Raw genomic sequence first — 12,898 nt, forward strand, 5'->3', positions numbered from 1 at the left:
GTAAATGAGCACCTCGTCTCCTTGTGACACCCTGCTGTCTCTGACTTCATCCTGCTGCTTTTGTCTGAATAAGATGATCCCGGCTTTTCCCTGTTTCTGATCAGCAGCACACTTTCTTCTCAACTCTCCTCAAAACTCAGTAAAATGATCATCTTTAATGCCACACTGCCACAAATATGTGATTTAAGGAGCCACTTTACTCACTCTGACACTCCTTCCTGCTCTCCACCTCCACACCGTGTCTTCTGTCGTTCCTGTAAAATTCACCTCGGCTTCTTCTTAAAGTCTGCACTTAAATCTACATGTAGAACAAGAGATCAAACCCACCGCAGTGTTAGTTACTGTTTAAAAAGCTCCAAAGCCTGTGATTGGATAAGAGCAGTGATGTGATGGGAAACATCTGCTCACTTTCCTGTGAGATCTTGTGGAAGTTCTCGTTTGTTGGAGCTAAATATTCGAACTCAAATCTTATAGAAGACTGAATTAAATTTTTTTTTTCCCCAGGTTGTGGTGAACATCTGTGTGTGAGATGAAGACTCTGGTGTTCCTGCATTTCCATATTGGGGAACAGACAACACATTCATAAACATGTCAGTCATTTAGTTCTAACACGTTGGTGGGATTCTCACCTGACAGGATCGGCATTTGGGGAGTTAATCTGAGGAAGCCCCGAGGAGACTCACTACAAGGCACATTTATCACTTTGTCTTTTGGAATTTAATATACTCGCTGATCACTTTATTAGGAACACCTGTATAAATTGTATATTTATTAACTCTCAAATTGTGTAAATTTAACAGAATATGTCAAGATTAAAAGTGAAGTGTTAAAATATTCTTGCACACATGTTAGGCTAAATATAATGTTCCTAAATATTAATAGTTACAGGAAATTAAATCTATACTGAGGCGATCTGTGACTTCATTACAGAACTCGACTCTAAAGCTATCCAAAACCCTCCCTCTCTCCGAGGTTCAGATGTCACGCTCTGAGTATAGATTACATCAGAGAATCCGAGATTGTGACGTCACTTACTCGCCACACGACTTACTGAAGCTAAGACCAAGCGGCTGTATATCGCTTCTAAACTGTTGTAAACAACCCTAAAGATGACAGAGTGTCAAGTGTTTGGGTGTAGCAATAAATCCAATCAGGGCGGTAATTTCACCAGGGCCACAGCCCTCCTGCCCTCTCAATTTGGCCTCGTGCCCTTGGAAAAAAGTATCTGCCGTAAGGCCACAGTGGCCTTGATGCCCTGCGGTTTTGCGCTTTTGTAGTCTGCCTCGTGACTGCCAATAGGCTTTAACATCACCTGCGTCTATTGAGAAAAAAATACGTCTTTTGATGACATTCTGGATTCTTATTGGGCAACTCATCAGTGGTAGCTCGGACTCGAGCCTGGCATGAACTGCTCAGACGTGCTATAATGACACCAATCTATCACCAGCCAACCAGGAGACTTAATCAAACGCATCCCTCGCCCACTTGTGTCCACGTCTGAGACGTTGAATTTTTACAGAAGGAGGGAAGAAGTTGACTGAGGTAAGACTGTGTGATAAATTAATGAATGAATAAGAGAGGAATTTCAACATATAGGGCTTAAGTTTGTTACCGTTAAATAAGCATTGCTTGTACAGTAACGTTATGTCGTTACAACGCTGACTCACTTTTAACGTGCCGAGTACCGACTGTAGCCGCTAACAAATGCTAATTAGCTTGCTGTCAAGTTTTTCCTTTGTCGAGCTTTAAGCGTAAGGTCATGGATGTTCCTACTGCTTGTTCCTGCCGTAATATGATACGTGATTTGTGCTGTTGTCTGTTCATAGCCACTTTTTTAATCTATGCAGTTAGCATTGTTTTGTTACTAGTATTGTACGTTTCTTTTTGCTGTTTTAACCGAAGTGTAACTGCTGCCATCTTGACGAGATCACCATCGCAAGAGATTTTATCTCATTGTTTTTGGCGTCATTACAACATTAACATTTACTTTTATTCATTTACCCCCAGTAATAATTATGCCAAGCAAGCACAGACTTGTTTTGAGCCAATCACAACAGGGCAGCACTGTGGCCTGAGGCAAAACATGACAGTTTAAGTTTGTTTAAATTACAAAAATGAGTAACCCAATGACTGTCTCATATACTCTTCATATACTCATACTGTTTAAGTAATACAATAAAACTAATCTTTAAAAGTGGTATTTACTCAAACTGTTTGCAGAGAATGAACTTTGGGGTTAACAGTGTAATAGTGTTGCAGTGTTCTGCAAATTTGCAATTTAATATTTCAGATCTTGAGACATGAAAGTGCTATTTTAAAAAATAAAAGGTCAGAAATGTTTTCTTTGTCGTCTATTTAGTTCATTTTATTTCCTCAATAATTTTCCTTGATTGAGAAATCGGTCTGGGCTCTTATGGGTTAATCAGTAGCCTGCATGCTAGCATATGTTCCATTTACAGTCAAACATTTTGATGGACTCCAGGCTCAATTTTGATTAATCAAAAATCTGCGTAGTAGTACAGTCTGAAGATGCTCTTGCACATTCGGTGTCAATTGAACAAAAATTATGGGAGGATATAGGTTTAATAAGTTTTACAATTTTTGAAGTGAGTGATGGATTGATAAGTTTTCATGTGTTCAATATTTTCTTATCTTCAGATATAATAGTGTAGGAGATGTTTCTTTATCTGCTTGATAGTTTCGACTGAGACTCCAATCTTCCTCAGAAGAGTCATTGGTCCTTAAATTAAATTCATTATAGATGTGAACTTAAAATCATTGTTTTATTTTATGGCCTTGGTGCCCTGGCTTTTGGCCTTTGTGCCCTCAAAAAATTGACAGCACGAAAGGCCAACTGGCCTTGCCCCTAAAATGATGAAATTCCAGGCCTGAATCCAATCGTATTTTTATGTGATATATGCTTTTGTTTGTTTTTATTCACTGAGAAAAAAAGATTTATTTTAATTTTTTTTTAAGATGACAAGAATTGTGTTGCTATGACAGCAGCCATTGTTTAATAGTATCTGTGTCAGTACCACGTATGCGTTATCTTGCGAAGTGAGATTTAAATGTCATAAAAATGAAGTCCGTTGATTTGATTCACAGATTTTGTTGCCAGTAGAAGTCACACGGTTACAGAAAATTTGATTGGGTTTTTAGAATTAAAAGCTTTTGTCACATATACATTACAGCACAGTGAAGTTCTTTCTCTGTATTTAACCCTGCTGAAGCAGTGAACACACGCACGTGCGCACACCGAGAGTAGTGGCACCCAGGGATTTTTTTTTTTTTTTAAGAATTAGAAGTCGTTATTTGATGGCTCTGTATTATGAAGGCAAACGACATACTTGTGATCCAGTTACATCATGGCCGGATATCCGGTTTCAGTGCAAATGGTTGCATTCAGGTAAACCTATTTTTACCAGCATCATAACTTTTTAAAATTGCTAAATTGTTTGATCAAGTTTTATTTTTAACTTGAACGTCTGGTGGGGCACATCAGGGCACTTGCTGTGATCGGCACATGGCATTTATTTTTGGGATTTGTTTGTCTTTCAGTATTACATGGGATCAGAATTGTATTTCAAAGTAAGCAGTGATGATGATCGCAGCGACAACGACATTGTTAAAGATGATGGTGAAGATAATAGACGAGAAGAAGAAACCTTTGTCACATGCACACTTCAAGCACAGTGAAATTCATCCTCTGCATTTAACCCATCTGAAGCAGTGAAAACACACGCGCACACACCCAGAGCAGTGGGCAGCCACACTACAGCGCCCGGGGAACAGTCAGGGCTGTTGGGTACCTTGCTCAAGGGCACTTCAGCTCAAGGCTGCCCCACATTAACCTAACCTTAATAATAACAAGGATGACGATGACTGTTGTGAGAACCAGTAATGATCAGATGATTCTGAGGATTCAAAACCACTTTGAGGTATGCATCAAGTTGCATAAAACCACGTGACCGATGATAAACAAGGCCTCACAGAACAAGTGTGATGCTATTGGTTCATCTCAGTTGTCGAGTTCTAGATATCCGGAAGTGACGTGCCATGATTCGGGCTTGTTAAAGTGCATATCGCGGGTAAATTCAGGAGCAAGTCCAATGTAATTCTCCTATTTTATATTAAACTTTGGTCAAGTATCTGTCACATCTCGCACAATTTTTTTTACCTTGCGCAATGCCAGAAAAATTCAGTTGAAATCAAGCCATTTGAGGTGAATTGGTCCACCTCTGAAAAAACTTGGCATTTGGATTTCCTGGCAAACATTGATTTTCGTGACGTCGCATGTGGGACGCCTCCTTTTGAATCCTACGTCAGCGCTGGTTTGTTTGAGAAAACAACCTGGTGGTTTTCTGCAAGTTTCTTCGTTATCACGCAATTATTAATATGGTTAACAGATGTATCTTGGGAGGGTGTAGCAACACCGATCTTGATGGGATTAGTACTCATCGTTTCCCAAAAGACCGGACAATGAGAGAGAAATGGGAGCGCTTGGTCTACACAGGCTGTGCACTGAAACCGTGCAAAGCTCGCACAGCCTGCTGGCGCTTCCGCAGGTGAAGTCACAAATCTGGCTCCAGACTCCATTGGGATTTTTCCAGACGCATTTTATTTTATTTTTTTCTGCTGTAGACAGATGGCCTTGGGCAAAATTACCCTTCTGGATGAGTGTGTAAAAGGACATACTTTCATATTTAAAAAAAACCCAAAATTGGACCAGGATATGCACTTTAAACTGCAACATTTTTTTTTTTATTCTACAACTATCAAACTGGATGTAAGATCAACTAAATATAATAAATCTGCATTTAAATGGCTCCCTTTTTAGGCAGTGCCTAAATATATACATTATCTCCTTGCTTTGAGATGTTTGTGTACCCCAGCCTCTTCTGGTCCCTGCAAATGTGCTTGTTTTTTCAAAGGTGGGTGAAATTGTTTTTTTTTTTTTTTTTTAAATTGTAGAGAAAATTCTGTTCCTTAATAAAAATCAGTAAGATTTTTCAGTCCAGTCCCACAAGGACACAAATCCCACATAATTATAAGTCCCATATAATTATCAGTCCCAGAGGCTCTTCTGTCCAGATTCACAAGCACTTTGCTTCCTACTACTCACTAAACACAACTGTGGTTGCAGTAATACCATTATTATCCAATCCAATCCAGCTTTATTAATAAAGCACTTTAAAAACAACCAGGAGGTACCAAAGTGCTGTACATGATACAATGGTAAATACAAGATAAATTAAAAGACATAAAACATCAATAAAAAGATATATAATAAAACAAAACAATAAAATAAAAAAGATAAATAAAATAAAATCAACATCTTACAGGGTGTCAAAGGCCATGGAAAAGAGATGGGTCTTAAGAAGGGATTTAAAAACAGACAAGGAAGATGCTTGTCTAACGTGCAGAGGCAGATCATTCCACAATTTAGGGGCTGCCACAGTGAAAACACGGTCCCCTCTGAGCTTGCGCTTAGTTTTTGGCACCCTCAGGAGCAGCTGATCAGCTGACCTGAGAGAGCAGCAATTCAGAGAGGTAGGGAGGGGCGAGACCATTGAGAGATTTGAAAGCAAATAAAAGAATTTTAAAAGTAGAAAAGCACTCAGAGCGTAGACCTCCGCCAAACAGCTCATCTCGCAATGATAAAGAATCCTTTAAAAAAATCCTGGATCCAGAAGGTGATCCGGATCACCGCCAAAATTTAATGGATTGTTACTTGTGCCCAGTCACACCTCTGGAAAAAATTTCAGAGCAATCTGTTCATAACTTTTTCCGTAATGTTGCTAACAGACAAACAAACAAGCAAACAAACCAACGCTACCAAAAACATAACCTCCTTGGTGGAGGTAATGAATCCTAAAATGTATAGGCAACCAGTGGAGTGAGGCTAAAATGGGGGAAATGTGGTCATGTTTGCATGTGCCAATTAAAAGACGTGCAGCAGCATTTTGTACCATCTGAAGACGGTTAATGGAGGACCCACTAACCCCCACATAAAGTGCATTGCAGTAATCCAGCCATGTGGTGACAAAGGCATGGATTACTGTCTCAAAGTGCTGCTTTGAAAGAATTGGCTTTATTTTGGCGAGCTGCCTCAGTTGATAAAAACGACTTCACAACTGTCTTGATCCGATTGTCAAGTCTGAGGTCAGAGTCCACCTTAACTCCCAAGTTAGTAATGTTGGATTTTAGGTATTGAGCCAAGGAACTTAGATCTAGACAGAGGGTCTCGGAGCTGCCACCAAAAACAATCACTTCTGTCTTCTTTTTGTTAACATTTAAAAAAAATTTAGAGCCATCCAGGCCTTTATGTCATCAAGACATTCAAGTAAGGGTCTTACAGAGAATGCTTGATTCTTTTTAAGAGGCATATAGACCTGAGTGTCATCCGCATAACAATGAAATACCATGCTTCCTAAGTACAGAACCAAGCAGGAGCAGGTACAAAGAGAAGAGGGCCTAAGACTGAGCCCTGCGGGACACCACATGACGGAGGAGGATACAGAGTCACCAAGGCTCACACAGAAAGTTCGATCTGCCAAGTACGACCTGAACCACTCCAGTGCTATGCCAGTGATGCCAGGGCCGGCTCTAGGTCTTTGGCTGCCCTAGGCGAGATTGAGTTTTGGCGCCCCCCAGAAAAAAACCCCTCTAATAACATCTAAATAACACTTTAATCTAATCACTCTATTCTCGTCTCGTCTCGTCTTCTTCCGCTTATCCAGGACCGGGTCGCGGAGGCAGCAGTCTAAGCATGGAAGCCCAAACTTCCCTTTCCCCAGACACCTCGGCCAGCTCCTCGGGAAGAACACCGAGGCGTTCCCAGGCCAGCCGAGAGACATAGTCCCTCCAGCGTGTCCTGGGTCTTCCCCGGGGCCTCCTCCCGGGGGGACATGCCTGGAACACCTCCCCAGGGAGGCGTCCAGGAGGCATCCGAAAAAGATGCCCGAGCCACCTCAGCTGGTTCCTCTCGATGTGGAGGAGCAGCGGCTCTACTCCGAGCTCCTCCCGAGTGACTGTGCTTCTCACCCTATCTCTAAGGGAGCGCCCAGCCACCCTGCGAAGGAAACTCATTTCAGCCGCTTGTATCCGCGATCTTGTTCTTTCTGTCATTACCCAAAGCTCATGACCATAGGTGAGAGTCGGAACGTAGATCGACCGGTAAATTGAGAGCTTCGCCTTTTGGCTCAGCTCCTTCTTCACCACGACGGACCGGTAAAGCGACCGCATCACTGCGGAGGCTGCACCGATCCGCCTGTCGATCTCACGCTCCATCCTTCCCTCACTCGTGAACAAGATCCCGAGATACTTAAACTCCTCCACTTGAGGCAGGACTTCTCCACCAACCTGGAGAGGGCAAGCCACCCTTTTCCGGTCGAGAACCATGGCCTCGGACTTGGAGGTGCTGATTCTCATCCCAGCCGCTTCACACTCGACTGCAAACCGCCCCAGTGCATGCTGAAGGTCCTGGTTTGAAGAAGCCAACAGGACAACATCATCCGCAAAAAGCAGAGATGAAATCCTGTGGTTCCCAAACAGGATTCCTTCCGGCCCCTGGCTGCGCCTAGAAATTCTGTCCATAAAAATTATGAACAGAACCGGTGACAAAGGGCAGCCCTGACGGAGTCCAACATGCACTGGGAACAGGTCTGACTTACTGCCGGCAATGCGAACCAGACTCCTGCTCCGTTCGTACAGGGACCGGACAGCCCTTAGCAAAGAGCCCCGAACCCCATACTCCCGAAGCACCCCCCACAGAATACCACGGGGGACACGGTCGAATGCCTTCTCCAGATCCACAAAGCACATGTGGACTGGTTGGGCAAACTCCCATGAACCCTCGAGCACCCTATGAAGGGTATAGAGCTGGTCCAGTGTTCCGCGACCAGGACGAAAACCGCATTGTTCCTCCTGGATCCGAGGTTCGACTATCGGTCGAATTCTCCTCTCCAGTACCCTGGAGTAAACTTTCCCTGGGAGGCTGAGAAGTGTGATTCCCCTATAATTGGAGCACACTCTCCGGTCCCCTTTCTTAAAAAGAGGGACCACCACCCCAGTCTGCCACTCCAGAGGCACTGTCCCCGACCGCCACGCGATGTTGCAGAGGCGTGTCAACCAAGACAGCCCCACAACATCCAGAGACTTGAGATACTCAGGGCGGATCTCATCCACCCCCGGTGCCTTGCCACCGAGGAGCTTGCAAACCACCTCAGTGACTTCGGCTTGGGTAATGGACGAGTCCACCTCTGAGTCATCAGCCTCCGTCTCCTCAGTGGAAGACATGACGGTGGGATTGAGGAGATCCTCAAAGTATTCCTTCCACCGCCCGACAATGTCCCCAGTCGAGGTCAACAGCTCCCCACCCGCACTGTAAACAGTGTTGGCAGAGTACTGCTTCCCCCTCCTGAGGCGCCGGACGGTTTGCCAGAATTTCTTCGAGGCCGACCGATAGTCCTTCTCCATGGCCTCCCCGAACTCCTCCCAGTTCCGAGTTTTTGCCTCCGCAACTGCCCGAGCTGCAGCACGCCTGGCCTGCCGATACCCGTCGGCTGCCTCAGGAGTCCCGGAGGTCAACATGGCCCGATAGGACTCCTTCTTCAGCTTGACGGCATCCCTTACTTCCGGTGTCCACCACCGGGTTCGGGGATTGCCGCCACGACAGGCACCGGAGACCTTGCGGCCACAGCTCCGAACAGCTGCGTCCACAATGGAGGTAGAGAACATGGTCCACTCAGACTCAATGTCCCCCGCCTCCCTCGGAAGCTGGGAAAAGCTCTCCCGGAGGTGGGAGTTAAAGACCTCCCCAACAGAGTGCTCGGCCAGACGTTCCCAGCAGACCCTCACCATACGTTTGGGCCTGCCAGGTCTGTCCAGCTTCCTCCTCCGCCAGCGGATCCAACTCACCACCAGGTGGTGATCAGTTGACAACTCAGCCCCTCTCTTCACCCGAGTGTCCAAGACATAGGGTCGGAGATCAGATGACACGACTACAAAGTCGATCATCGACCTCCGACCTAAGGTGTCCTGGTGCCACGTGCACTTATGGACACCCCTATGCTCGAACATGGTGTTCGTTATGGACAAACTGTGACTAGCACAGAAGTCCAATAACAAAACACCACTCGGGTTCAGATCGGGGAGGCCGTTCCTCCCAACCACGCCCCTCCAGGTGTCACTGTCATCGCCCACGTGAGCATTGAAGTCCCCCAGTAGCACAATGGAGTCCCCAGTCTGAGCACCCCTCAGTACCTCTCCCAGGGACTCCAAGAAGGCCGGATACTCTATACTGCTATTTGGCCCGTAGGCACAAACAACAGCAAGAGCCCTCTCCCCAATCCGAAGGCGCAGAGAGGCGACCCTCTCGTTCACTGGGGTAAACTCCAACACATGGCGGCTGAGCTGGGGAGCTATAAGGAAGCCCACACCAGCCCGCCGCCGCTCACCATGGGCGACTCCAGAGAAGTGGAAAGTCCAGCCCCTCTCGAGGAGCTGGGTTCCAGAGCCCAAGCTGTGCGTGGAGGTGAGCCCGACTATCTCTAGCCGGTACCTCTCAACCTCCCGCACAAGCTCAGGCTCCTTCCCCCCCAGCGAAGTGACATTCCATGTCCCAACAGCCAGCCGCTGTGTCCGGGGGTCAGGTCGTCGAGGCCCCTGCCTTCGACTGCCACCCAATCCACACTGCACCAAACCCCTACTGCTACCTCTGTGGGTGGTGAACCCACAGGAGGTCGGGCCCACGTCGCCTCTTCGGGCTGAGCCCGGCCGGGCCCCATGGGCAAAGGCCCGACCACCAAGCGCTCGCATACGAGCCCCAACCCCGGGCCTGGCTCCAGGGTGGGGCCCCGGCTGCGTCCTACCGGGCGACGTCACGGTCCTGGATTTTTTCTCCATAGGGGTTTTTTGGTGAACTGCTCTTGGTCTGGCCTGTCACCTAGGACCTGTCTGCCTTGGGAAACCCTAACAGGGGCATAATGCCCCCGACAACATAGCTCCTAGGATCATTCAAGCACACAAACCCCTCCACCACAATAAGGTGGCAGTTCTAGGAGGGGTCACTCTATTCTATTACTATTAAACAATGTACGGTGCATGGACAATAAACAAGTCATTTTTATCTTTTTCATTATTGTTATCATTATTAACAAAGTGTCACAAAGTAAAATGACCACACAAATTCAATACATATCTCCATATAATGGGCAAAAACTCTTCCGCACCCTGTTCAAAGTGTAGTGCATGGACAATAAACAAGAAATTTTTAGTTTCTTTTTTGCTATTAAAAGTTAAGTCATCTCTGAAGAATTAACAAATTAAATGAATAAAAAATTCTACAGTTCTAAATTGTGCAAACTTAAGCACCCTGTTAGGACATCAATGGGCTATATTTTCAAACAAAAGTGCTATTATTGGTACTTTGTTATTGAAGTCTATTGCTGTTTGCATCTAGTTAGCTAGGCAGACATTGATTCAGGCGTCTAAAATATTAATTTGCCACTATAATGGTTGATATGAGAGATTAGATCAGACTTACCTCTATACTTGGCTCTATTTGTTTCTTCCTGTAGCCTTCGTTTGCGCCCTTGCGCACCCGAGAGTTTGGATTTCTTCATTTAAGCACTTGTAGTCTGGGCTACTTTTTGCAGTGGATAGCCATTCTCATTCCCCGATGAACACCGCTCCCCCCGCCCCCCTTATAACCTATCATTGTGCATTTTTAGTAGGCATAAGGAAATCACCGACCACTACTGCGTAGGCTACACTTGTTTTTCAACCTTTTTGAGCCAGGGCGCACTTTTTTCAAAGAAAAAATCTCAAGGCACATCACCAATAGAAAATGTTGACTGAAACTAAAACGCTGTTGCCAATATTTACAATATACAGTCATTCCATAATTTTCCACGGTACACTTGGTGATCTCTCACGGCACACTAGTGTTCTGCGGTACTAGAGTTCGGCAGCACAGTGGTTGAAAACACTGTACACCACTGATGCACTTGGTAACATCTCCATTCAATAACTCCATCCCTCCTTTTTGGTGGGGTTTTGGTCGCCCTTGGCGCCCCTGGGCACACTTTGCGCTCTAGGCAATTGCCTAGGTCGCCTATAGCAATCGCCGGCTATGATTACATGGCCAAAACAGAGAATAGCCGCGGATGCGCACTTGCGCGCCCGAAGACACACTATAGACAGGGCGAACCACTGTTAAGCGCTTATTGTTTCATGATTAACAACCACCACCACACCCCGCTTTTTTTGACAAATCGCACCCTGACTACATGCTTTGCTGTACAATTAAATTAGGCTAAGACATTATAATGCTGACTCGTTTTCAGAATAGTGGAAGTCATAATTTTTCTCCCCCCGTTTCTGCGCCCCTGGATGGACGCAGCGCCCTTAGCATTTGCCTATATTGCCTATGCCACGGGCCGGCTCTGACTGATGCCCACCCACTGCGCCAAACGTGAAATTAAAATGTCATGGTCTACAGTGTCAAATGCAGCAGTTAGGTCTAAAAGTACAAGAACAGCACATTCACCAGAATCACAAGTTAAAAGAATATCATTAAAAACTCTTAAAAGAGCCGATTCTGTGCTGTGCAGTGATTTAAAACCAGATTGGAAAACCTCAAGAATATTGTGCTCCTCCAGAAAGGACATTAATTGATTGTAGACTGTCTTTTCGAGGAGTTTTGAAAGGAAGGGCAGTTTGGAAATAGGCCTATAATTAGCCAAAACTGCAGAATCTAAACCTATTGTTTTAATTAAAGGTTGCACTACTGCATGTTTAAAGTTTTTAGGGACTACACCTGAGGACAAACTGCTGTTAATAACTGCAAGCACGGATGGACCCACAGTAGGAAAAACCTCTTTAAATAGTCGAGAGGGGACAGCATCATTGAGCCTGAGGGCTTTAAATGACCAACAGTGTCCTGTAAATCTGACAGAGTCACAGACTCAAACCTATCAAAGACAGCTGAGCAGGGGACAGAGACTGAAGGGTCATATGCAGAAGGTGAGATTAGAGCCCTAGTGCCAGCAACCTTGTCAATAAAAAAAGTGAAGAAAGTCTTCACAAACAGCAGGCGAAGCCTCAATACCGACGGTCTGCGGAGCATTAAGAACGGAGTCGATAGTCTTAAAGAGAACACGAGGCTTATGACAGCTTGACAGAATAATCTCAGAGAAATTTTTAGTTTTAGCAGCTTTCACAGTTATCTGATAGTTACGCCAGCACACTCTTAACATTTGAAAAGACACTTGCAGTTTGTCTCTCTTCCACTTGCGCTCAGCTCTACGGCACTGGCGTCTGACAGCACGGGTAGTGTCGTCATAGTTAATAGAGGGGAGTGGTTAGGAAAGCCGGCAAACTTCAAAGGGATAACTCTTTGTTATGGTTTAGGCTTGATCACGTGACCCTGAGAGTGCACACTAGTTTATAGACCGATAGAACCGAGTGAGTAGTATTTCAAGCGAGCGATATTTTCCTAGATTTCTTTACTTTAGCAAGCCTTTATTCAAGTTTCCAGAAATGCCAGGCCGAAATTGTGCGGTTTTTGGTTGTGGTTCTTGCAGAAGAACCAAAGGAATCGGCGTTTTTAAGCTGCTGTTGGCGAGCGATGAAGCTCATAAGAAATGGCGAGAGGAATGGCTTGGTGAGCTAAAGAAGACAAGAGAAGTAGACCAAGATTTTAGAGAACAGATCAAAAGGGATACAGTCTACACCTGTGAGAAGCGTTTTGCGCCTGAAGATGCTGAAATATGTCAGTATTCAGTTATTGTTTGTTATTGATCAGTGAGTCTCCGGGCACCGGTTTGAGACTGTACAACGCTAAGCTTTAGTTGAGCTTCCCTTTACTTTAATTTTTTTCTTTCTTTTGAACTGT

General features: G+C 45.2%; 1 protein-coding gene across 22 annotated transcripts in view; it reads left to right on the forward strand.

Annotated features, from left to right (window-relative positions):
* LOC132870726 (protein NLRC5-like) overlaps positions 1 to 12,898 on the forward strand; it is a 930,547-nt gene that overhangs the window by 797,572 nt on the left and 120,077 nt on the right. Inside the window, exon 48 of one of the 22 annotated variants that reach the window (XM_060904523.1) lies at positions 505 to 2,338. The exons of the other annotated variants lie outside the window; for them this stretch is intronic. Coding sequence (XP_060760506.1) covers positions 505 to 514 — 10 coding nt within the window. The 3' untranslated portion in view covers positions 515 to 2,338. Of the gene's footprint in view, positions 1 to 504; positions 2,339 to 12,898 lie in introns of those variants that run through there. 22 annotated transcript variants of the gene reach the window in all.

Source organism: Neoarius graeffei, chromosome 22, assembly GCF_027579695.1.
Source record: "Neoarius graeffei isolate fNeoGra1 chromosome 22, fNeoGra1.pri, whole genome shotgun sequence".
Lineage (NCBI taxonomy): Eukaryota > Metazoa > Chordata > Actinopteri > Siluriformes > Ariidae > Neoarius > Neoarius graeffei.